The sequence below is a fragment of the Molothrus ater genome, chromosome 1 (genome assembly GCF_012460135.2).
Source record: "Molothrus ater isolate BHLD 08-10-18 breed brown headed cowbird chromosome 1, BPBGC_Mater_1.1, whole genome shotgun sequence".
Classification (NCBI taxonomy): Eukaryota; Metazoa; Chordata; class Aves; order Passeriformes; family Icteridae; genus Molothrus; species Molothrus ater.
The window spans coordinates 9,347,539-9,370,776 of record NC_050478.2 but is presented as its reverse complement, the minus strand read 5'-3'; the positions used below and the strand labels follow the sequence as shown (position 1 = coordinate 9,370,776).

The following is a 23,238-nucleotide window of genomic DNA, read 5'->3' as shown; positions in this document are numbered from 1 at the left end:
GCTGGCCCAGGACAGACAAGGCCAACCAGCTGGCAGCAGAGATTGCTGGAAAGGAGCAAGAATGAAACAAAAAACAGAAACAGCCTCATGGATCTCTGCAGACATTTCTGGGTAATGTCTTGCACAGCTCTTAGGGGAAGAGGTTCTCCCTCCCTGCAGTTACATTGGTCCATTTTTGTTATCAGTACTGGGGGATTTTATTAATAAATCCTCAGTGCTGACCATCATCTCTACCATGAGTGAAGGGAAGTGACAGCAGGTCCCAGGTCAGCTTTCCCCTTTCCCCTCCTCCTTCCACCATTTCCAGCATCCACAACATGCTGGTCCTTCCCTGCCAGCCTGCTTAACTCCACACCTACACAACTGCTCCCTGCATAGGCACCAAACCCTTAAAATGATAACAGATGTTTTCCTTATCATATTTTTAAACATCTTTTAATGAAAGCTGAGGTTAAAAAATATATATATAACTGCTCTGCAGCACTAGACAAACAGCCTTCATGCTCCAAAGGTAAAAGCCTTATTTCAGGAAAGCAAGCACACTGATGGCAAAACACAGACCACTATCAATTGCTGCTCCCATAAATCACATTTATTTTCCAAATAATAGGAAGATTCATTGTTTTCTGCCGAGAAGTGTCACCTGGTAATAGGAGCCAGTCAAAGCAACAGTAATTTTCATGCCATAAAAACAGTATCAAGACCATTCACTGAGTAGGATGAATGCTATTGACTGGGGGGGAAAAAACCCTATAAAAACAGGAGACAAAAGCAAAGAAATTAAGTAATGATGTATCGGGTGTGTAATGAAGGGTCTGTTAACATTTCCATTATTCAGCTTCCCTCCCTGGATGCCTCCTCTGAAGCGTTTATGACCCCACTAGAATACCTTCTCCTCAAAGCAGGGCTGTAAGGGGTTAATGGTGTGAGACCAGCACTTAGAGAAGAGCAGTTCAAACCATTGTACAAAAATGAAGGGAAAGGTCCTGCCCTGGCCTCTGTTTATTGACACAGCAAAAGCCCCAGAGTGTTTCACTGAATTGACTTTTTCTGCTGCAAAAAGACACAGGGCTGAAGGGAGGGGACTGCAGAGGAGCTGTGGTCAGGACAAGGCACAGGGCTGTGGGAGAGAAGACACCTATGCTTACCCCAAATCTGTCCCCTGTATGGGGGGCTGGAAACTACAGGGCCCCTCCACTGAGTCCACTAGCAGTCAAAACAAATAGCACAAGAAAAGCTGAGCATATGCATCAGTCTATGTTCCTTATTCTAGACATTTACCTAAACTTGTACCAAAAATTCCTTTTCCACTATGACCAGATACTTCCAGACTGCCTGGCTGAGAGGCTGTTTGCTTGTGCAGCCTTGGCAAATCCGTGGCAAATCCATGCTTAGCTGGAAGCAAAGCACTTGGCTGAAGGTCTCACCAGACCAGAGGTGGAGAGGGACCAAGACTCATTGGTTTGCACCACTTCCATCATCCACATCCCACAGACATGATTTCATATTCAGACTTCTGCAATGTCCTGAAGGAATGTCCTTTGTCCTTGTGAATGAGCACCAAGCACACAGCCAGCAGGGACAGAAATGCAAAACCTACCTTGGGCATTTCTGCCTGTGTGCAGGTGTCTGTCCCTGTCTGGACTAAACAGAGAACAACAGGGGCCTGTTCTGTGACCTCCTGGCTTTCCAAATGATACCTCCATAGTCTCACTTCTCTGCAGCAACAGGTGATGGCAGCATCACCCCCTTCCAGTCAGTGCCAGCAGAAGGTCGTCCTAAAATAAAGGCTATCTTGGAATCTTTCCCCTCTGCCAAGAGAGACAGGCTCACCCTGATGATTGGAGTTTCTGAGCACATATAACCCTTTCTAGCAAGAGACCGATGACTTTTCTGGGTAGGAAATTGATTCTGAGGCAGCTCATTGTTAGCAACTGAAAAAACCACATTGTTAAATGACAGACCAAAACCTATCTGCTAAACTAACCTAGGAAAAACTTACTAATTCCTGCATGAACCAGTGGTTGTTTCATAATTGGGCTGGTGGAAACACCTATAGCTCTTTGCCTTTCTCAGCTGACACATCACAATAAAACATGATATGAGGTGACTCATTACCATCGTGTTCTATCACATCCATCTCATAATGCAACCTCAGACTTGCATTACATGAGCTGAATAATATTTTCCTAAGAAATCATGATAGAAAAATCTGTGGTTCCAAGGGAAGTAATTCTACTGATTAAAGAAAATGCCACCACCAAACCTGAATCCTGCTGAGAAAAATGGGGGCTCAGGTGCACCCAAACACCTTCTCCCTGCACATCCCAGCAGGGCTGTCTGCTGGAGCAGAGGCACAGCAGGCAGGGGTCACCCATCACCTGAGTCTGTGTCAGCACTCAGGGCAAAAACATATTGAGCAAAATCGCATTTACAGTGGAGCTGGATCTGACCCAGAACTGCAGAGCCAGACACACTCTGGGCTTTGACAGGTCCTGACACAACCTTTTGGGGGCTCAGCTCAATGAGCTGGTTTTGCCTTTGCACTTTAGCTATCACTGTTTGCTGTCCTGTGCCCTCCCATCTCTCTGGATGTTCCTATCCCTGACGTTTCCTCATGACTATTTCCCCAGACATTTAAGATTTCCCAGATGACGTGGATGACCCAAAAACCCAGTAAGTGAACGCTTGCATGCAGCTGTCCCTGCACAAAATATGCTGATGGGAACAGGGAAACTCACAGCCCAGATTGCTACAGATGGGAAATACCTTCTGCATATTGAACAAGAAGGGGTTGGCAGTGCAAAAGTCGTTGCATTGCCACGGGCAGTGCTGCAGAAATCGGGGACACGTGGAGTGGCACCGCCCAGGGCTCCCGGCTCTGCCTGCAGGGATGTGTCACTCCAGGAGCACGGTGCCTTCCCAAGGTTACTGGAGCCATCTCCCTGGCTGGCAGGGATCCCTCAGCCAGTGCCAGCTTTCTGTGGGAGCAGGCAGCCTGGCAGTGGCCACAGACCCCAGCCCAGGTGCTGCCGGCTGGGCAGAGGCACAGACAGCGAACGCTTGGAGGAGCAACGAGTGGAGGCAGGAGCTGAGCCTGAGCCAGGAGGAGCACGTCCCAAATGCTGCCAAGGAATGTCCCATGACGTGATTCCAGCTGAGGGGGAGGGAAGGTGTGTGGGACCACGCTCTGGAGATACCATCACTGCCATGAGCTCATGCGTTTGCACCCAGAGCCTGTGAGAGCCTGGTGAGACTGAGGGCAGCAGAGCCTGGCCCCAGGTCTGCCCTTCCTGCATCCCAGGCTGTGCATGGGCCACTTCTCTTCCTGTCAGTGGAGTATTAGCAAGCTGATGGCATGCTACTCATGCTTGTCCAGATGGTCAGCACAATTTATGGAGCTGAGCCACTGTTTAACCAGCTTTCCCCATTCTGAGAGGGTGACCAAAGGTAGGAAAGGCTTTCTGCAAGGAATGGCTCAATGTGCTGAACCTCTTGAGCCATAAAAGAGTTAACCAAAGGCTGGCATGAGTGTAAAATCACGAGTGCCATGGAAAAGGTGAGTGAGGACAGGTGGTGGGCAGTGTCTCTTCCCATGCTGGGATGGAGGAGGGGAGGAAGCCAAAGGAAGATGTAGGAGACAGTTTTAAAACACAGCACCTATCTCATTACCCAGTGGAGTCACATGAGGAATGCCTTGTCACAGGACAATGAGTATTGAGCAGCTTTCTAGGTAAAAAAGTCAATGGGAAAAAAAAATACTGGGTAACAAAAAAGCCATTTCTGGATCCAGGAGCCTCTGACCGCCAAAGTGCCACGGCTGGGAAAACACTTTGGTGAGGTATAACACGCTTAGCCTGTTCGTGTGCTTTCCCCTAGGCAGCCACCATTAGTCACTATCAAAGACAGGACAGTGGGCCAGGCAGCTGACAGATCCTTTTCATGGGTACAAAGGGTGACTCACAGCCCAGGGAAGGCTCCAGTGCGGGCACCTCCTCCCCTGGCGTCCCGCAGCGTGAATGAAACCCGTGCTGTCACAGCTCCACCAGCATGGCAGGTTGGAGCTTGTGTCTGCTGCCAGGATCAAGCCAACCACCTGTGGTGAATGTCCCTTCCAGGTAGTGTGGGAACTGTTTTTTAGTGCTTCAAAACCTCTCCTCAGTGCTCCTTCCCCTCCTTGGCTCTGAGTGTGCAGTCTGTTACAGAGGCTGCAAACCGTCTCCTGGTCTGACCTAGCAATGTGCAGTAGCACTGCTCATCTAAACATATTAAACTGTCCAAAAATGCCACACATCTGAACTCAAAAAATCAGGCAGAAACACATATTTTATAGGTTTAACCCCATTATATTTGAGGGGTGTATGTGCATAAAAGCTTTGGTGTGATCCATGATTTTGCCATCTCGGTTTTCATCTCAAAAGCCTGGAAGTAAGTTTTGGTTTTCAAGTTAAAGGAATTTTTTCCAGCTGCAACCTCTAACATTAAAATAATGTAAAAAAAAAAAACACCTGCCACAGAAGACTTCATTAAATTTCAACCACTGGCAGCCTAAAGAACAAGCAAATTGTTCAGCATTGACCAAAGGATGAGCACTTCCCAAACAAGGGATGGAAAAAATGACATCTACTGTTTCAGTAGAAAGGTGCATGTGTGTGCCAATGGAAACAGACACTGAAGAGATGCAATCAGATATCCAGTCAGCTCACTGAGGTCCCATTCCCTCCTTGAAGACATCCTAGAAAATCCATGATTGCTTCCAGGCAGATATTGAGGCATTTCCCTGAAATCAAAGCATTCAGACTCATTATCGGCACAAGTGCTTTAAGCTCCCTCTCACACTCACTTCTCGCTTTTTGGGCTGGTTTTGCAGTGACAACATGAGGCCTTCAGGAAGAGGCAGGAGGATCCTGCCTATCTCAAGTCTGGGATACTTGAAACTGCAGTTCAAGATATGCCAAATGACATGGTCAGTCTCTTCTTGTCATGATGAGAGCAGAACCTACCCATGCTTGGAAATGTCATCTCACGTCAGCTCAGCCACTTTGTAAGTGCCTCACCCACTGTCAGGAGTTAACAGCTGCTGGCTGAGAGGGCACCAACAAGGTACATAACAAATCTGACTCTTCCTAACACCCCACCTAATCCTTTTTGGCTACAAGAGCTTGTGAAGAGACAAAGTGTGCTGACACAGGGCAGGTCAATCGATCATAGCTCCAAGTATGAACATTTACTGAGATCTGTATGTGGCTCTAAATGCCTTCTTGATTCTCATATAGGGAGGAAAGTTCCCTTGCCTAGAGTTTTTAGTGCAACAGGTAGCAATGAAAAAATTTTGCAAAGAGTGATAAAAAGTCTCTGAAGACCAGCTTCCCCCTTGGAAAGAAGAGAATTAAATATAGCTAATCATGGGCAAATATGCCACCACCAGCCTCCCATCAATGTGTGAGTTACAGAGCAGCAAGGTGTTCTGTGGGCAAGGAAATGTGAGAGAGCCCCAAAACGTGAGCTCAGTTTGGACATAAAAGAGAACTGCACAAGATAACCAGGATCTGAAGTGCAGGAATGACTAACCTGTGCATCCAGGGAATCCTGTGCAACCAGCACACAAAACAAAAGGAAATGAATAGAATTCTTCACAGGTAGAATAAAACAATGACATTTGATATAGTAACAAGCTAATTCCACCACTTGATAGGCACCGGTTTGGTGTCACATGGTGGGGAACATTCCTGAAGAACAAGTGGGTACAGGTCACACATTTCAAATGTGGTTGGGAAAACAGGCAGCTTAATGCTTACCTGATGATTACTGCACATTTTCTAGACATTTGACTCATCATCTTTTCAGTTTGTTATTTCAAGAAACACATACAAAGGCTCGTGAGATAGTTTGAAATTTGGGGAAAAGGGAAGTCTCTGTAAAGGCAGCCAAGCTGACAGAAGGAAACAGAGCTTTGTGTTACCTCTAGGAGCAGGATGTACAGGTCTGCAAGCTGCTCATGAAGGTGGCACCAGCACGGAGTAGCTGAAAACTTGAAAAATACTTTTTTATCATTCTGACACCTACACACTCTGAGATCATTTATTTCAGGTCAAAGTCTTGCCAAATCTTGGTTCAAAGAGTAGACAGTGCACATCTCTGAAAGCTGTGGAAAAACAACTGAATTTAAACCATTTTCACAGTGGCAGCTTTCAAGTGAGGAGCAGGAACATTTATCTGTCAGCCTTATGTTTGTTTGCAATTGTGTCCTCTCTATTGCAAAACTGGGGGTTTTTCCAGTATTACCTTTTAAGGGACACCTTTCAGTGTATCCTTCCTGTTACTCAACTGTTATCTACCCTAGTAAATGTATTTTCTTATGGATATATTTCAGGTCTTGGAGCCCAGGTATCTGCTCCATAAAGAATCATTTTTCAATACATTTTATATATCACACCAGGCCCCTTATTTAAACTAGCTCTGTTTCTGTTCTCAGCTCTTCCACAGAAGTACTGTGGGATGGGCAGGAATCATTTCCCAACTTTCAGAATACATTTATTCACAGCCATTCTTGGGCCAGCATCATCTGTTATCAGTTGTGGTGTCTCACACCCACCTGCATTTTTTCCTACCCTGACACATATTTAAGTGCCCACATCATCAGGCAGCCTTCACCTGTGGCAGATGGATGCACTGGGACACAGAACCATGTGCCTGCTCCTACAGACACAGCACAGCTCCAGGCTGTCCTGGAAGCAGCACAGCCACATGAACACAGTGCCACACTACACTGGAGCAGCTCCCCTTCAGCTAAAAATACAGAATAATTGGGCTGAGAAAGAAGGAATAAGGCTCAATGGCCATGGGCTCACATCCCTTAATTTCCAGGCAAGCTCAGACAGATTCTGGGTAGTTATGGGAGAGATGACGCCCGTGGTTCCCTCCTCTGGGGACTCTGTTTCCCAGGAGTTTCTCCCAGGGGTGTAGGAGGCCACCTGTGAGCAGGGCAGCACCCTTCCAGTGGGGTGAGGATGCCTTTGTTGAGACAGGCTTTCCCTCACTAATTCAGAGCCTGCCTGCAGGTCTCCTAGTTAATGCTCTGCCTGCCTCCATCGAGCCTAACACAGGGATTGAGTCAAGGAAATATTTATGCACCAAACCCCTGTCTGCTCTAACTCTTCAAGGCACATTCCTGATCTGGAGCCACTCTGTCCCATTACGTGAGGCTGCTCCCAGCACAGGGACAGCCCTGGGGAGACCAGCCCTGTGCTGGCGTCACCTCTCCCTTCCTCCACCTCTGCTGCTTTTCCAAAGCATTCACCATGTCCCCAGCAAATAATGAGCAGTAACAGCTTTAAACTAACATTTTTTTTAATGGGGGGCATTTCTCCTGGAATATGGAAAGCAACCTAACCAGGATGCAGTTCAATATTGTGCATTATCCAGGATGAATATTCCTTGCATGGCAAATGTGCAAGCTCTGCTTGAAGTATACTTTCCTCATAGTGATGTTTCCAGCCAGAATGAACCCTCATTTTCCAGTATCAGCCATTTGACACAGGGACTGTATTGACTTGCTCATGGTTTTAACAAAAGGAATTACCTGGAATGCTTGTGGGTGTAGTGTGAATGAGGACTGTCCCCCTACACTTACAGCCTGAACTTTAATGGGAGTGAACCAGACAACTGATGCCAGTCTACAGTACAGTGCAAGAGGACAAAGTATAAAGGCAGATTTTCTTTATTTTTAAATATTAGTAACACTGCACAAAAAAAAAAAAAAAAAAAAAAAGTGGTACTTAAGTGACAGAAAACCGGTACTCAGTCCTTATTTAATTTTAACCATAATTTACAGACTGTAAGAGAGTTCACAAATGGTTATTGTGTGTTATATGGTGCCTGCAGAGGGTTACATTGGGTAATTGAAGCTAAACCATTCAGATACCAGAGACACCAGAATTTGTTATATCAAACCATGCTAGAATGCAGACTTTGGCTTTTCTGTTTAGCTCCTCTCTTACACCATCATTATGTGCATTCCTGCATTTTTGAAACGTTAGGATGAGTGAGTTTCTCCAGGAACTGTGGACTTTCAATATTGCCAGGTTTAAGGCTGTTACATCAACAACATATTGGCAAGAGGAAGACAAAAGAAACAAAACAAAACCATAAGCTTCTAACTCCTACCTGGAGGTTAAAAAAGGAGACAACACACTGACAAGAAACATGCAGGTAAATGCTTAAGGCAACAACAGAGGGGCTCTGTACACACTAAAAGGTTAAGAGAAGCAATGTGTCATGCACATGAAACGAGTATGGGAAGCATGGAAGTCATCTTGCCAGGAAATATGTATTTCTTTTAAATCTAAGACATCTTTTCAAGCTAAAAAAGAAAAAAATACTCCTGCCATAAAACCGATGCAAAATGCTTTCATACATAAAGGTATAAGTTCTTTGCAGAAACAAGTTGATAAAATCTAAAACAGATGCTGAGAAAATGTTTGTTAGCTAAAACCTACTCAGGAGAAACAAAGAGCAGTTTTAAAGTAGCACTTGGATCATTTGTCTCTAGGTTCTGAAAATAAACTTTTAAAATAAGGAATGATTTCACTAAATGATTCATCAGGAGTCAACTAAGCCTAAAGAAATCAGTAGGAGTGCTTACAGGAGACCATCATTACACTACAGTTCTTAAAATCAGAAGACATAACTTCAAGATGCAATTTAATATGAGGGAACATTTTAATAGGGACAGAACTGTCCAGTCTGGGGGGGAAAAAAACCCAAAAACCCAACCATAAAAGTTACTTATTAATCTTACATAAATTACCCTATAAGAGCTCATGTCTCAGTCCCACTCCCAACAACATGAGTGAACAGGACTCTTCTTTCAACAGGCCTGATTTGATGCCAGTGACCAAACAAGCAGGCATTTGCCTTTTATATCCTACAAGACAAATAACAAACACTAGACTAGAGTTGCCTTAGTCCCAGGGAAGGAAGAGGTAAGAAATTCTGTAACTCTTTCCAATCTTCCAACATAACACAGTCTAACCACGACCTGCCTCGTCTGAATTCCCCAACCTGAACGGGCAAGAAAGCCACTCTGTGAAACTAAAAGGAATAACATAGTGCAATTTTAGTACAGTTTTAAACATGAGTCACTTCCTTGGTAGCAGTGTGAACAATCAAAAAAATATACACAAAAAAGAGGTGTGCTCGAAGGTACATGAAGTTGTTGTCATTATTTTAAAGGTATTGGCATAGCAGAGAAGTCCATTTTAGTAACTCGCTTTGGTTGACTTCTTCTTCTTCAGTTCCTCTCTCTGCTTCTGCTTCCTCCTCTTGCTGCCTTCTTTGTATCCTGAGGAAACATGGCTTGTAAAACACTTTTCACAGCATTCACAGACTTTTCTCTCTAGCAAAAGCACATGTTCTCTGAATGGTTTAAAGACTATTAAAGAAAAGGTCTGGCTTCCTAATGTGTTGTTTGGTTGTTTTTTTTAATTCCCATTACCACTATATCCCCCATTCTACTATATCCCTTACACAGGATAGAAAGAAAATACTACCAATCTTTGAAGTTTTAAAAGATCTGGAGAACTTTCAAAATACTTCAAAGCCATTCAGGAAAAGCTTCAAAATTAGAGCACATGCAAAACCAGAATAATTTTCAAAAAGGAAGCAATAAATAAGACTTATGCAGCAGGAGCAATTTAAGTACTGGCATTTCCTGCTCACAGTAGTCAAAGTTACCACGATATTTGCATTTCCATTTTAAGACTACAGAATGCCAAGAATCCTGAGTAAATAAGAAGGTGCTCGGTGTTTACCAATATATATTTTATATGCTGGTCATCAGCCTGCTCATGCTTAACTATGCACCACAGGTTATATTTGACTGCAGCCCCAATGGTGCATGAAAGCATTGAGTTCAAGCAACAATTATTTGCTACAGGTTCAATAGGCACAAGCTTCCAGCCATGTGATCATCATTCCAATGGTTTATTACCCCCACAGAGATGTGTGTAAAACAGGTCTTGCTCAGCATCACATCTTTTCCTCCAAACTTGCAGTAAAATCCAACTTGCTGGCAGACTTGCACGGGCAGTGAACTGTGTGAGCCACCACATCTACCCAGGTGCACTCATAAATCTAAACTGAGAGCCAGCAAACATTTCCCTCAGACAATCACTCTGTGATGTTTTGAGGCAGCTGGAGGGATCTTTCAGCTCAGTGGTGCTCTGTCACTGGAAATCAGCACAGTCCAGTGACCAGGGCAGGCACAGAGCAGAGCAGCCCCTGCAATCCAGCTGAGAGGCAGGACTGGGAGTCAGAGGAATGGCTCTGTGGAAAGGCACAGCTCTGCCTGTATGGAAATCTCTTTTTTTCCTCTGTCCTGTCAGTAGGCAGGCAGAGATGGCCCCAAGGGAGCAGTTTCACCAGTGCACCTGGTTTTTCATCAATTTATCAACAGCAAAATTAAGATGAGAAAAGGAAGTGGTGGGAGGCTGGGGGAGTACAAAGCCACACTGTGGCTGCAGTTTGCTCCTCACCAAGAGCTCCTGCCAAGCACAGTTAGAGATTTGCCCACTGCAGAGCTGAAGTTCTTCAGCTGAAGTTTAAGTTTAAGACTTGGGGAGAAGCACAAGGTAAGTCTTTTGGCTAAAACCATTCGAGACATTACCAAAAGCTTAGAGGAAATACACTCACTTGTAGCAACGGGAAACTGTTCTAGGTTATCACTCTAGCTCCTGTGCTGTACCCACAGCATGACTTCATCTTTTGTAATTATCTGAGTCAAGAGGCAGGATATTTATTTAGAAATTCTGCCATGAGCGATCAGCCTGCACAAAGTTAGAGTGGAAACCAGTTTTCTTGTTTAAGGAAGAGAGAAACTGGTGGTGCTTAGCAGAATTGCAGATGACACTGGGTTTTCCCTGCACTCTGTCACCCCCTGAGCTCAACTGCTGTCCCTGTTCACTGTGTGAACACCTCCTCACTAGGAACTCCATCCAGGAAGTTTCCTTCCACGTCAGCCCCTTGGTCACCTGCACATCACCAAAAAGAGGATCCTTTTGCATTCAGTTCACTGAGTAAGGCACCCATCCCTGAGAGACTCAAGCATCTCCCTGCTTTCCCACAGAGGTCAAGGGAGGCAGAAGAGATGGGCTGACTCCTGAGAATCAGTCATCTGGGGGGTGTTATTCAGAGGATTCCTCCCTTTACTGGAAGGAAAAACAGCATCATATCAGCTGATCAGAACTATCTCACGTAATAACTATGAAACAGTAACACAGATATTTGGGAAAGGATCATTAAACCCTAGCAGGTACTAGCTTCATAATTTTTTTCATTTTTCATTCTCAAAACAGTGTCAGTATTTCTAAAAGGTTTCCACAATCAGGCATGATAGTATTTGATGCTGCTATTTTATATCATAATACTATTTTTTCCATTTTCTTCAAATGCTTGAGATTTTGAAAGCAATTCTAGCAACTGTTTCTTAAAAATATTGAGTCAATGTAAATTATGACTTGAAGTGAATGCCACATAATTTATTGTCTTATAAATGAAACAACTCAAATGTTAAAATATTGTGGTATGAAGATATTTAGGCATTTGACAACATGGCCTCCTACCAGCCTCTGGTTTGATAAGGCTGAAAAGTGGAAATCTTTCAAGCATTATCACTGACACACAGAAAGAGATTGCCCAAAGTGGGAGATAACACACAAACACAGAGTATTCCTCAAGAGAAAACTGCCAGGTCTTTTCTGTTTTGAGCCTGCTGTGATAAATAATTTCACTGTCTGCCATTTCCTTTTCTACCCCCACCTAAGAAGAAAGGATAGGTCAGACTTTGCCAGTCTGTTGCTCCAGTGATGCTATGCTGGGTGATAACAGCCAAAAACCTGATCCAAACGGGTGAAGCAGCTCCTAACATAAATAAGAATTGCACACTAAAGATGTAACCCTTCGGTGTATATTTCATTCCAATACTTCAACCAGCACTAATTAAAAGTATATTTAGCTGCCTTGGTTACAAGACTAGCCCCAAAGTCATGAGACAATAAAATCTGAATTAGAAAGCAGCAGCCCCATGACCGATCACTCTGCAGTGAGCCTGGAGAGTCGCCAGCATCCCAAAGTGTCCATAGAAACTTCCCATAGTAAGTGCCAGGCTGAACTGGCTTCAGCCAAACTGGGCTGGCCTTGGAGAAAGCTGATCAGATTTCCACCCTTAGCAGCAATCTTTAGCCACCCAAACTCTAGAAATGCCTCACGGGGCAGAGGGAGAACAGGTCACCAAGAGCTTCGCCAAGCTGTGACGTTTGGAAAACAGAGTCACTCAAAAGCAGATAGAAATCTCCCCAAGTTGGGATTTCTTGCTTTTGTCAGCTGCCAGGGGCAGAGATGGGTGAAGCAAGAATCCACACCATTTGGAATTACACCTGCTTTACTGCTTGGATAATTCTGGTCTAAAACAAACAGCATCAGCTAACCCACTCCTTCCATGCCATCCCCTTCTTTCCTACTTCTAGAAGAGCCATAAGGAGCACATTCAGGAGCTATTCCAGCTTTCATAAAGCTGCTGAAGGCTGAAAACAACTTCCAGAAACGCTTAGGTGCAACTCCTTCAGCCATCACTCAGCAAGGACCCAAACAAACTGGGAAGCTTCTCTGCTGTGTCCCAGATTGACTTTCCTTCTGGCTTTCTACTTCCCTGCCATCTGCACCTCCCAAAGTCACGAGTTTGTTCAGTCACTGGCTGTGAAACTCATCACATTCTTGGGTGGCAGCTGCAAGGGAGGCCAGCACGTTGGGTGGCACAAGTGTCCTGGGGAAGACACTCCTACCCAATGCATTTCTGGTATCCTGCTTTTTCCTGCCCTGCCCGACATCTGCCTGCTCTACCAGGATGCAGAGAGTGGCCAAGGGTCTGCTCCACCTTCCTTCTGCCAGCACAGAGCAGCGTAGGAGTGAGCAGAAGGAAACAAGGTGTTCAGTCACAGCTGACAATTAACACACAGCATTGCTGCTGCTTGACCCACACCAGTGAGCAATAAAGGCCACAGCATGATTTTTATAGAGGATCTGCCAAGGTGAAGACTTTGGAGGAGCCTCCTTCCAATTTCAGAGTAAACACTGAGGTTGGCAGTGGGAGGGATTCATATTTTCTGCTCAAGTTTCAGAGAAAATGTTCTCCAAGGTCTACCAACTTTTTGCTAAAATTGTGGCCTTCTTTCAAAGCATGAAAGCAGCCAAGGCCCCAACACCCACAGAGGCACTTTCAAGCTGGGTTCTGTAGTGCTCTTTCTAATTTTCTGGTCTTAGAAATACCTCTCTAGTCAAAACAATAAACTGCTATTTCAAAGGCAGCTGGCTTACTTCTGAGTTGCAGTCACCCTCTGTTATTTTAGACTGACCACACTCACATAGGCCATTGTAAAAATTCACCCCAGATCACAGCTTGAGTATAATTTCATGTGACTCAATTTGCAATTACAACTTTGCACTTTCACATCCCCTTCCCTCAGCCTGAGCCACTGCCCAGCACACAGCACAACCTGACCTACTAATTCCTCTCCTCATCCACAGCTCCTGCCTGTGCCACAGAGCAGCCTGGAGAGGGAGCCTTCAGTCAAGGCCTGGGGTGACAAAACATCCCACCCTGTCTAGGTATGTGTTCCACTATTCAATTATCCACACTGTCAAATCCAAGGGGTGAGTTCTCCAGTTTCACTGGCCAACCTGGTGATGTAATCCCAACTTTGATGTTTTAGGGGACTGAAAAGCTTTAGCAGCCTGCAGGGGCCTTCCTTCCTGCTTGCTCACCATGCCATTTTCTTTACCAATTCTGCCTAGAATTGCCACAAGAACAAACCAAGCCAGATACCACCTGTTTACTTCCTGTTAATTAGAGTAACACAAGCACTGAATGGATTTCCAAGCTTTTACTCCCAAATGGCAAGCAAAAGCTTGCAAGGCTGTGCAGCCATGGAAGCCTATCCACACACAGCCCAGCTGCCTTTGATAGGTAACAAGATGATTTTGTACCAGCAGCCAAAACACCGTGAGTGAAGGCAGCTCTGGGCTAGGCCTAGGGACAGCCAGCCAGGCTCCAAATCCACCAGCCAGGCTCCAAATCCACCAGCCAGGCTCCAAATCCACCAGCCAGTCTTCCCAGCCCTGCCCCACACAGGTACAGCTGTTTCCCCATCCCACTTGCACAGTTACAGCCAGGGGATGTGGGGCAAAGGGAGGACAAACTCCACCTCTGCACCTCCTCATGTATTAGACTTCCACAAAAATCAGTGGCTTTGCTTTCCTTTCTCTTTCCATTGCATGCCCAAAACGAAGTTTGTGATGGAATTATAAAGTAATTAGTTTGGATAACAAGGCACATCACTGTTACTAGTTAGTAAAGTGTAATTCAGGAAACTGCACGTTGGTAAAAGGAACAGAAACTGAATTAAAGATGAAATTAACTACAAACAGCTCAACTTTCCAGCAGAGGAAACCATGCCAGGAAAGGATCAAGATTAGTTAAGCTAGTTTTTTAGAGTGGTTTCCTCTTCACAGATGCCAGCAGATGAAAATGCAGCAAAAAATGAATTATTAATGTTGTAAGTTGTAGGTTAATGCAAGCTATTTCTTTGAAAAGGAAGAGCAAACCTTGCAATATTATCTTCCAAATAATGAAATTTGTGTCATAATTTTTGACTATTTTAACAATTAAACATTTCAATCTTCTATCTTCTATTCTTGCTGGATAGAGGTCAAAACTCTCAAATCCAAAGCAGTAGTTTTTAAGGGGTAGTCACCACTACCTCTGGCATTAAGAGCTGCCATCCCCAGGTCTCTGCTGGCATTAGCACCACTTTGCACAGTCAGCTGTATATCACACTATCAGGGAGCACATCAATTACAGTATCTGAGTTCTTATTTCAAAAGTTCCTTTTTGGAGCTAGAGAACTGTTTGATATATGCAGCAACTTCAGAGCACAAGAGGTGAAGTTTTATTCTAAAAGGCCATTATGAAACCGAGAACAGTTTCCAGAGCAATTTCTACTAAAACACAAAGCGTCCATGGTAGATGGAGAATTGAATTAAACTCTCAATTTTTTTGTTAAATACCCACTGTGATAACTGGCAATCCTGACTAAGGAGAGGATTCATCTCACCTCTGGATATTGCCAATCTAAAGGAGTTGGCCAGCCTTTCCTCTTGGGCACTAGAGAGATGCCTCTTCCAGAGGGATTCCCACCACATAGTCAAGATTAAACCTATCCCCTTCTCCTTCATTTAAATTTCCTACAGACTTACAAGTCAAAACTCAAACAGTCCCATTCCTAGAGCTGGGAAAAGAGAACCACTTCATTGCAGGTGAATCATCAATGACTGAGGGTTTGCTTGAGATGCTCCAGCTGGGACAACATCTAAAACACCATGACAGCGTGGTCCCACTGTAAAGAACCCCACGCTGGTGGTGGCAAAAAACATCTGATTCAAGGTGGAACTGCACCTGGTTTGAGGCCATTGAACTCAACTATTTCCCAGTGAGCTGAGAGGGCTTTGGAGCAAGGCAGAAATGATGCCATTCTCTCCCGACGCCGGCCCCTGTAAGCACGGCAGTGATGGATGAGAAGCCAAGCGAGTCGAGCGCTCTCTGGAATTACAGAGCTGTGCTGGTGAAGCTGCTGGCTGGGCAAGGCACTCAGCAGAGGTGAACACCCATGAAGGGAAATGGCATTACTGGCCAGGGCTCGTGCACACACTCCCCAGGGAGGGATTAAGACACTCACGTAGGTTTTTATGACTGACTCGACCAGTCCTTCAGCAGCCCTGTCCATCAGAGGAACAGCAGGCAAAATATTTAAAGCAACAGTAAAATCTTAGTCTTACTGCAATCAAGTTTTCACCCTGAGTCTTTTTTGGCAACTCACAATCTACTGGTAGAAGAGAGCATTTTGTGATTGCACTAATACTGCTGGAAATTAATTTTAATTGCAAACTTGTGCGTCTTGGAGCATAAATAAATTCACAGCAGAAAGTCTTAAGCAATCTTAAAAATTGCTCCAAAAATTGCATGGTGCATGTCAAACTCAGCTGCTCCTTGGAATCCATTGCAAAATATTGTGATTGCAGAGACCCTTGTGGGTCCAAAAGCAGAGCCAAGGTTTTGTTTTGCCAGCCACAGACACAGGAGACCAAACCTGTAGCCTTTGTGTGGGAGGCTTCAGCCCAGAGGTTACATTCAGATCTCTGTAACTTTTTTTTTTCTTTTAAAAAAGAAAATATTCAACTTGGTCATCTTTAAAGACACAAACAGCAACTTGTCAGGAAGACATTAATCTAAATTATTCTATTTTTTCAATGTGTCATCCATCATAATATCTTTAGGTCTTCCATACAAAAGACATTGTTAGGTTTAAAGGCTCATAAACACATTGGAAGTTGGTATAGCACTGGGACTACATGAGCACCTGTTTTGGGATACAGTGCATATTTTTCATGTGCTGTGTTTACCCTGAGAAGCCTTATAGGCTCACACTTCCCAGCACCTGATTTCACACTACTGAGAAGGGTCCTTGCTTTGGGCATCCAAGTAGAAAGGCATCTTTCAGTATCAGAAAAACCTGTCCTTGCAGTCCTGGATGATCTCTGACCACAGGTTCCAATTAAATCAAGTAATTACGAAGACTTCATTGTCCAAGATAGCCTCTGGACTACATTGCCAAAAAATTACAGACTGGAAATATATCAAAGGACTAATTACTTCCAAAAATAACCCAGACAATTGCCACGTTGCCACGTTTTCCTGAACATTCTCAGCCTCCTCTATTAGGATCTAGTTGCCTAAAACTCCAGCTTCCAGAAATAGTATCAACTTGCTGAACTTCTCCTTGGACAAGGAAGCCAAGCACAATTTAAGTAAATGAATGTGCAAAGTATTGTGATGAGTTAACCTCTAAAATGCCTTCACTTTTAAAAACAAAGAGCACAGGCACTTCAGCAGCACAACAGTATTTGCCCTGGATCCTTAAATATCTCAGGGCGTTAGTGAATCTAGGCTAAATGGAAGATCAGAGCTAAAGCAGGATGAAGGCAAACAAGCTGCTGTTTATTATCTACCAGGGGACTAGCATTAAGTCAACACACAGCACCAACTTCTTGCGTGGCTTTTTGCGTTTGGCTTTTGACTATGTGATGGGTCCTTCTCTGCACCTTTCTCACCAACATGCTTGTGCACACCTGATAAATAAATAGGGGCCTCAAAGCTGCTCATAACCCGGCTCTTGTCTTGATCTTCCAGCTCATCACTACTGTAATGTGCAAAGCGGGGGGAGCTGCCAGACTTGTGGGGCTTCAGCAGGCGGAGGTTGCTGGGCTGGGAGGGCAGCGCGTGTTGTCCTCTCCGTCTGCACTCCTCGGCAAAGGCTTCTTCATCTGCCTCCCCTGCAAAAAGCAACAAAGGCAAGAAAGGTGAGCTGCACCCAGAATGAATACATTTAGCCTGGAAAAAAAGCCCTCAGAAATGGGCTGGGCGCTAGGGGTCACAAAGCTCATGCTTTGGATGTGGTTGGTCACAGACAATCCTGGGTGTCTGTGGACTGGGGAGTGTCTGGAGCAGAAAGCTCCATCAGTGGGACCCAAAAAAGTCCACTAAATATGATGACTTGGGGGCCACTGTTCCCTTTCTCCCAAAGGGCAGGGTGAGGGAGCTGAGCACATGGCCCTGGACGGGATTTCTGTCCTGTCCAGAGCATGTCATCACACCCCACCTCACCTGAACTGTCCTGCTCAAGGAAAAGGGAAAGGGAAAGGAGAGATAAATACCCAAGCTGGCTACAGGGGGGTGGTGGGACAAGAATTAAGCCAGCATTGGTTCAGAAGGGCCAGATGTTGGACATCACAGCTGGAAGGATGGTGGAGATGTGTGATGGAACACATGAAGACAAGAAATCATGTTGAAGCTGTGAGAGATAAACACAGCCCAGAGGCAAGGCAGGCACACACAGCACAGGCCAATGCACACAATGGAAATAAAACCCAATGTTTGCAAAAACTGGTATGAAAGATGAGATACTCCTGTCCTACTCATGCTGTGTTGCAGATGATACTTTCCTTTGCTGCAGAAACTGTAACAGCACCACTGCTGCAAAGCAGAGAAATCAACTACCATAACACACACAAAACTCAGCAAAACCACACATTGAAAAACAAACAGATCCCAAGAAGTCAACAAAAGATGTTCAACTGGGAAAATAAGGGGGGCAGGGGGGAAAGACTTGGAACAAAGGTGTGTACCACATTTGTCTCTTAAAGGCTTTTTAAAGTTTCATTAGTTCAATTACTTAAGTACTTCTAATAGAGCTGATGAAATATGGCATCATTTTATTTTCATCAAAAGTGGTGTGTCATATTCTGGAAGTTTTTCCTGGGATGTGGCCGGCATCAGCTGCTCAGGGAGGGGTGTGTGCTCCCAGCTAATGCGTGTGCTCTTAGTTCATGGCTGGAAAATGCTTTGAAGGTGAAGAAGGCCCCACGTACGCAGGACGGGACAGAGCAGGAATCCCCACTTTGTGTGTGCCCCTCCCAAACACAACGGGCTGCATTGCCTTTACCTTGTAATCCTACACGGGGAGATGCTTCTGAGGGCATGAGGAAAAGGAGGCAAGGTGTGTTTAAAAAGTCATTTCACAGTCAGTGAGGCAGCCGAGGCCCTGCAGCAGAGGAGGACTCGAGCACACAGTGGGCTGTGCTGGGGTGTCAGCAGAGGATGCTACTTCCCGAGTGGTCAAATGCCCATCCCCACCTCAACACTGTTGCTTTTGTACCCTAGAGTCCCCCTCAACACTGCTCTTGTACCCTAGAGTCCCCCACACTCCAAAGGCACAAGCAAACACCACAGAAACACGAGTGATGACAAGACAAGGATTTCTGCATTTAATCTCTGCATCAGGCCAGTGTAAAACCCTGTGTAAGGTTCTCCTTGCAGCAGGAGAGGGCTGCCAGGGTGGCACCAGGACTTCAGCAATGAGAGAGAGGGAGCAAGAAAAAGCTCAGGAAAGGCCAGATGCAGAATTACCGTCATTACCCATAAGAAGAATTGCCATCATTACCCATAAGAAGACACAGGATTTTACCACACTATACAAACAGCACTGAAGAAGGTATCAGGCTGATGATACCTATGAAGAAAAGCCTATAAAATGCCAAGATGAAGAAAAGAAAGCACATGGAACCTGTTTACATCAGCTGCACATACAAAATCAGTCAAGAGAGTTCACTTCCTAACAAATTACAGTGCACAGGAGATCCCTCCTCTCCCATGGAAACACAAAGTGCATGGATTTCTTTTTCATGTGCAAAGTCCTGCATAATGTATGTTTAAAGTTTATATTCACAGATAGATGCAGGAATGGGAAACATGCTGAGGCCATCCTTGAGGCTCTGGGTGTGTTTGTGCATCACAGAGACATCCCAGCCAGGCACACTCACACAGCTCCTCAGCCCTGGGCTCAGGGAGCCAGCACACCCTGGCAATCACAGAACACTTCAGCTGGAAGGAGCCTCTAAACCTCATCTGTCCAACCCTCCTGTAATAAACAGGGACATCTTCCTGATGTCTGGGTGATCAGGGTGTCTCAGGGCCCCATCCAACCTGACCCTGAATGTTTCCAGGGATGAGACACCTACCAACTCCCTGGACAACCTGTGCCAGCATTTTACCACCCTCACTGTAAACATTTCATTGTTGTATCTAAGTCAGCCCTCCTTCAGTTTAAAACCATTATCCCTTGTCCTGTCACTACAGGCCCTACTAAAAGGTCTGTTTTCATCTTTCTTATTAGCTCTCTTAAAGAATTTGAAAGGATTAAATCCATCTTGATCACCTAAGAGAGTCCTTCAGTTTTCCATATCCCCAAAGCAAAAGCAAATTTTAGTACAATAAGGAGACCCCAAAAAAATGCCCAAACTTTTCCCCTCTTATGAGTTGTGGGAGAGCAGGATGGCACCAGAAATTACTTAAATGGTGCAACATCACATCAGGTGTGATTTAAATACTGAATTGACTGCAGTGCTATGCATGGCATGAGCTGTCAGATCTTCCTTTGATCATCCACTTTTAGCACACCTGGCACAGCAAAACTGATGTGGGATTTGTATCAACTGTTCCCTCCTGTTCTACATACTTGAAACATTCAAGCCAGACTGTACCACTGCAAATAGAAAATTTGAATAGAATTGACTCTGGGAGAAGTCAGCCACAAAGGACATCACCACCAAAAAGTGCTTAAATTCTGCTAGAGCTTTGTCAGCAGTGATGCTTGTCCTGGAAATGGCTTTTAGGAGGAGAGCAGGTATTGGGGATGGGGGCTGGGTGTGGAATACCTGAGTTCTGAGCAGGAATATCCACCCAAGGAGCACCTTCCAGGAGTGCTCAGGCTTTAAACAGCCCTCAGCTCCCCCAACACCACCTTCTGCCATCCCCTGCTCCTCCACACCCACGTGAGAGCCTGGGCAGCCGTGCTGTGACCCCAAGCAGGGACTGAGCCAGGTTAAAAATAACCCTTTTTGCCAGCTTATTTTTAACCCAGCTCAGGGCCTGCAGCCAGCTCAGTGCAGCTGCCCCAGCTGGGGCAGGGAAGGGGGAAATGTTGAGGAGGGCTGGAACCAGCATCCAGGTTATGGCGTTAAGCAAAAGATCTTATTCTACTAATGCAAATAATAATTAAAACCCTAGCAGTTATTTCACTTGCAAAACCAGTTTGGAGAAGTTACAGAAGTTTCTAAGAGTTAGTTCTGAAAATTACTGATTTGGCAGTACCAGTAACACTTAAAAACAATAATTAAGATTTGGGTTTGTGCTGCAGCAGGTTCTCTGAAATGAACAGCAGCTTCCAGGGAAGAAAAAAACCAAACAGGAGCTGTAGCATCCTAAAAAGCTGTGTTAGGGCTAAAAGCTAGCAAGAAGGGCTGGGGAATAACTCCTCATCGCAAAGAGGTGCTGCATGGCAATGGCAAACAGGGCTCCTTGGACTGTGATGAACCAGCAGAGGGCAACCTTGGCTGTCGCCAGGTGTCCCAGCGGAGCAGCCGCCGCCAGCCCGCACTTGGGCGGGCACACGGGGATTTTACAAACCTGTCACAAACCTGGAGCAGCTGGGGGCTTAGGGGAGCCGCCGGCTACACCAAAGGGTCTGTGCGTGATCCTGGAAATTTGTCTTAGCACAGTCTGGTGACATATCTCACTAGAGCAGTGTCCTAGGGTGACTTTATGGTGCTTGGATCCCAATAGTCTGTTCTGTCCATGCTGTATTATATTCTATAATGCCATATTATATTCTATCTGCTGTACTATAGTCTGAGGATGACACACAGGAGTATAAACACCAGCAGAGACACGCAGGTGAGCCGGGACAGGTGAGTCTCGGAGCACCTCACACCGGAGCAGTCCAGCACAAGCTGCCATTATTTAGTGTTACATTTCAGTAATATCCCTGTATGTCCAGGAATTGAACTGAAATCCTAGCAGTAATTAGTGGCAAGACATTAATGACAGAACTATGCTGAACAAACCAGGGTAAACATCCTGAGGAGATGGAGCTGCTGATTTGCATTTACCAGCTCACTTCCCGCACGGCAGCCCCGCTGCTGCCTGCTGTGCTCTTGCACACCCTACCAAAGAAATGCACCTGGAATCGGGGTTTTTCCCTCCATTACGAAATAAAAAGCAGGTGCAGCAGTTTGCTCAGTGCAAAGGAACACTTCCCTGAGGCCACAGCACCAGAGAGGCCCTGGCGCCCGAGGCAGCATCAGGAGATGGAGCAGGCGAGGGACATCGGGCTGTGTCCAGTGACACCCAGCTCCCAGCTCAGCCCCTGCACCCTCCCGGGTACTGGCTTGCAGGAAGCTTCCTCCACTGAAATCTTCTTTGGAGGATGCCCTGCAAAGAGTCTTTCTAATTCTTCAAGATTCTAAAGTTAAGGGGCAGGTTTACTCTGTAAACTCAGAGCAAGGCCTTCTATTGCGGCTTCAGCCAGTCTGAGGCTTCCCTGAGCTGTTCCTGATGCAAGCTGACATCACAAAGAGTGCAGAAAACTGGGGGTGGGGGAAGCTTTTCTTGAATTTCCCCCCCCCTCCCCCTGTTACAAAGGTTTGGAATTTACCCCGTGCTCACAGAGGACCTGGAGTTTCTGATGACTCAGCTACACGGAGAGCTGAACTGCAATGGAAGGGGCAATCGAGAGTGAAAGAAAGAGATCCCCATTGAAACACACTTATCTGAGTCGATTGCACTGTGATCTTTGTTGATAAGATTTTTCTACCAATGTACTTTTCCATTGATACAGCAGGTCTGGTATTAATATTTACCTTGGCAGAAGCTACCAGTGTTCTTCCTAGACTGAAGTCCACCAGTTGCTGGGAAATCTTAGGATTTACAGGACCCAGCTCAACCTGAGAACTCATCTAACAGATCTGTCCACAGCCCTGGACTACCGTGGGCTGAAAAAATCCTGGAGAACAACTGGATCTTTTGTTTCTTCTCATGAAGTCTAATGTATGATAGCACAGAGAAGACAGCAGGAGACCAAGTGACTCTATTAAAACACAGAAATGGTCTAATTTCGGGGACCACACCTTGAAAGTTGTTTCCAGAAAGTTGCCAAATCATCAGGATTTTTAATTCCTGCTGGAAACTACGGATGCTCATTATAAAACACCCAGCCCAGGGTATTTTCCAAAACCACGTGCACACACACACCCCTCACCTCTTCTGAAACTGTAGACAACATGCTCAGCCAAGAAAATACTCCCTCACCATTACTAGAGGCTATGTTGAGCAAGTTCTTCTGATTAATTAGTCTTAAACTTGTTTCTAAATGCCAGGAAACACTAACACAGTGACGCTCAGCAGGAGTTATAAAACCCTCCTTCAGCCTGGGCTCTCTTGGGTTTGTCAGACTCGATAGAAACCAAAATTTGCATTGAGCCCTCTTTGGAAAACATCTCTGAGTTTGACAGTGACAGCCCTTAAAAATCTCTCTCTTGCTATTTGATGTGATGCTTACAAGAAAAAGCAGCCATTTTAAAACCCTCTGATTAAAAAGATGCACATAGTTTTGAAAGCTGAAAGAGCCTGAAGTCACTCAGAAACTATCTGGGGAATGCTGGAGCAGCTGCCCCATCTGCACCGTCACTTTTGTAAACTGTAAAGGGAGTTTATTTCAACAGTGACATTTATCA

At 45.2% G+C, this 23,238-nt stretch overlaps 1 protein-coding gene across 2 annotated transcripts in view; it reads right to left on the bottom strand.

The window, feature by feature from the left end:
• Positions 1–7,783: 7,783 nt before the first annotated feature.
• DNAJB6 (DnaJ heat shock protein family (Hsp40) member B6) overlaps positions 7,784–23,238 on the bottom strand; it is a 57,609-nt gene continuing 42,154 nt past the window's right edge. The window contains exons 9-10 of one of the 2 annotated variants that reach the window (XM_036398254.2): positions 17,239–17,442; positions 7,784–9,343 (exon numbers count right to left, since the gene is read on the bottom strand). In XM_036398254.2, the coding sequence (XP_036254147.1) occupies positions 9,261–9,343; positions 17,239–17,442 (287 nt within the window). In that variant the 3' untranslated portion in view covers positions 7,784–9,260. Of the gene's footprint in view, positions 9,344–17,116; positions 17,443–23,238 lie in introns of those variants that run through there. The other variant, XM_036398233.1, reaches the window with a different exon arrangement.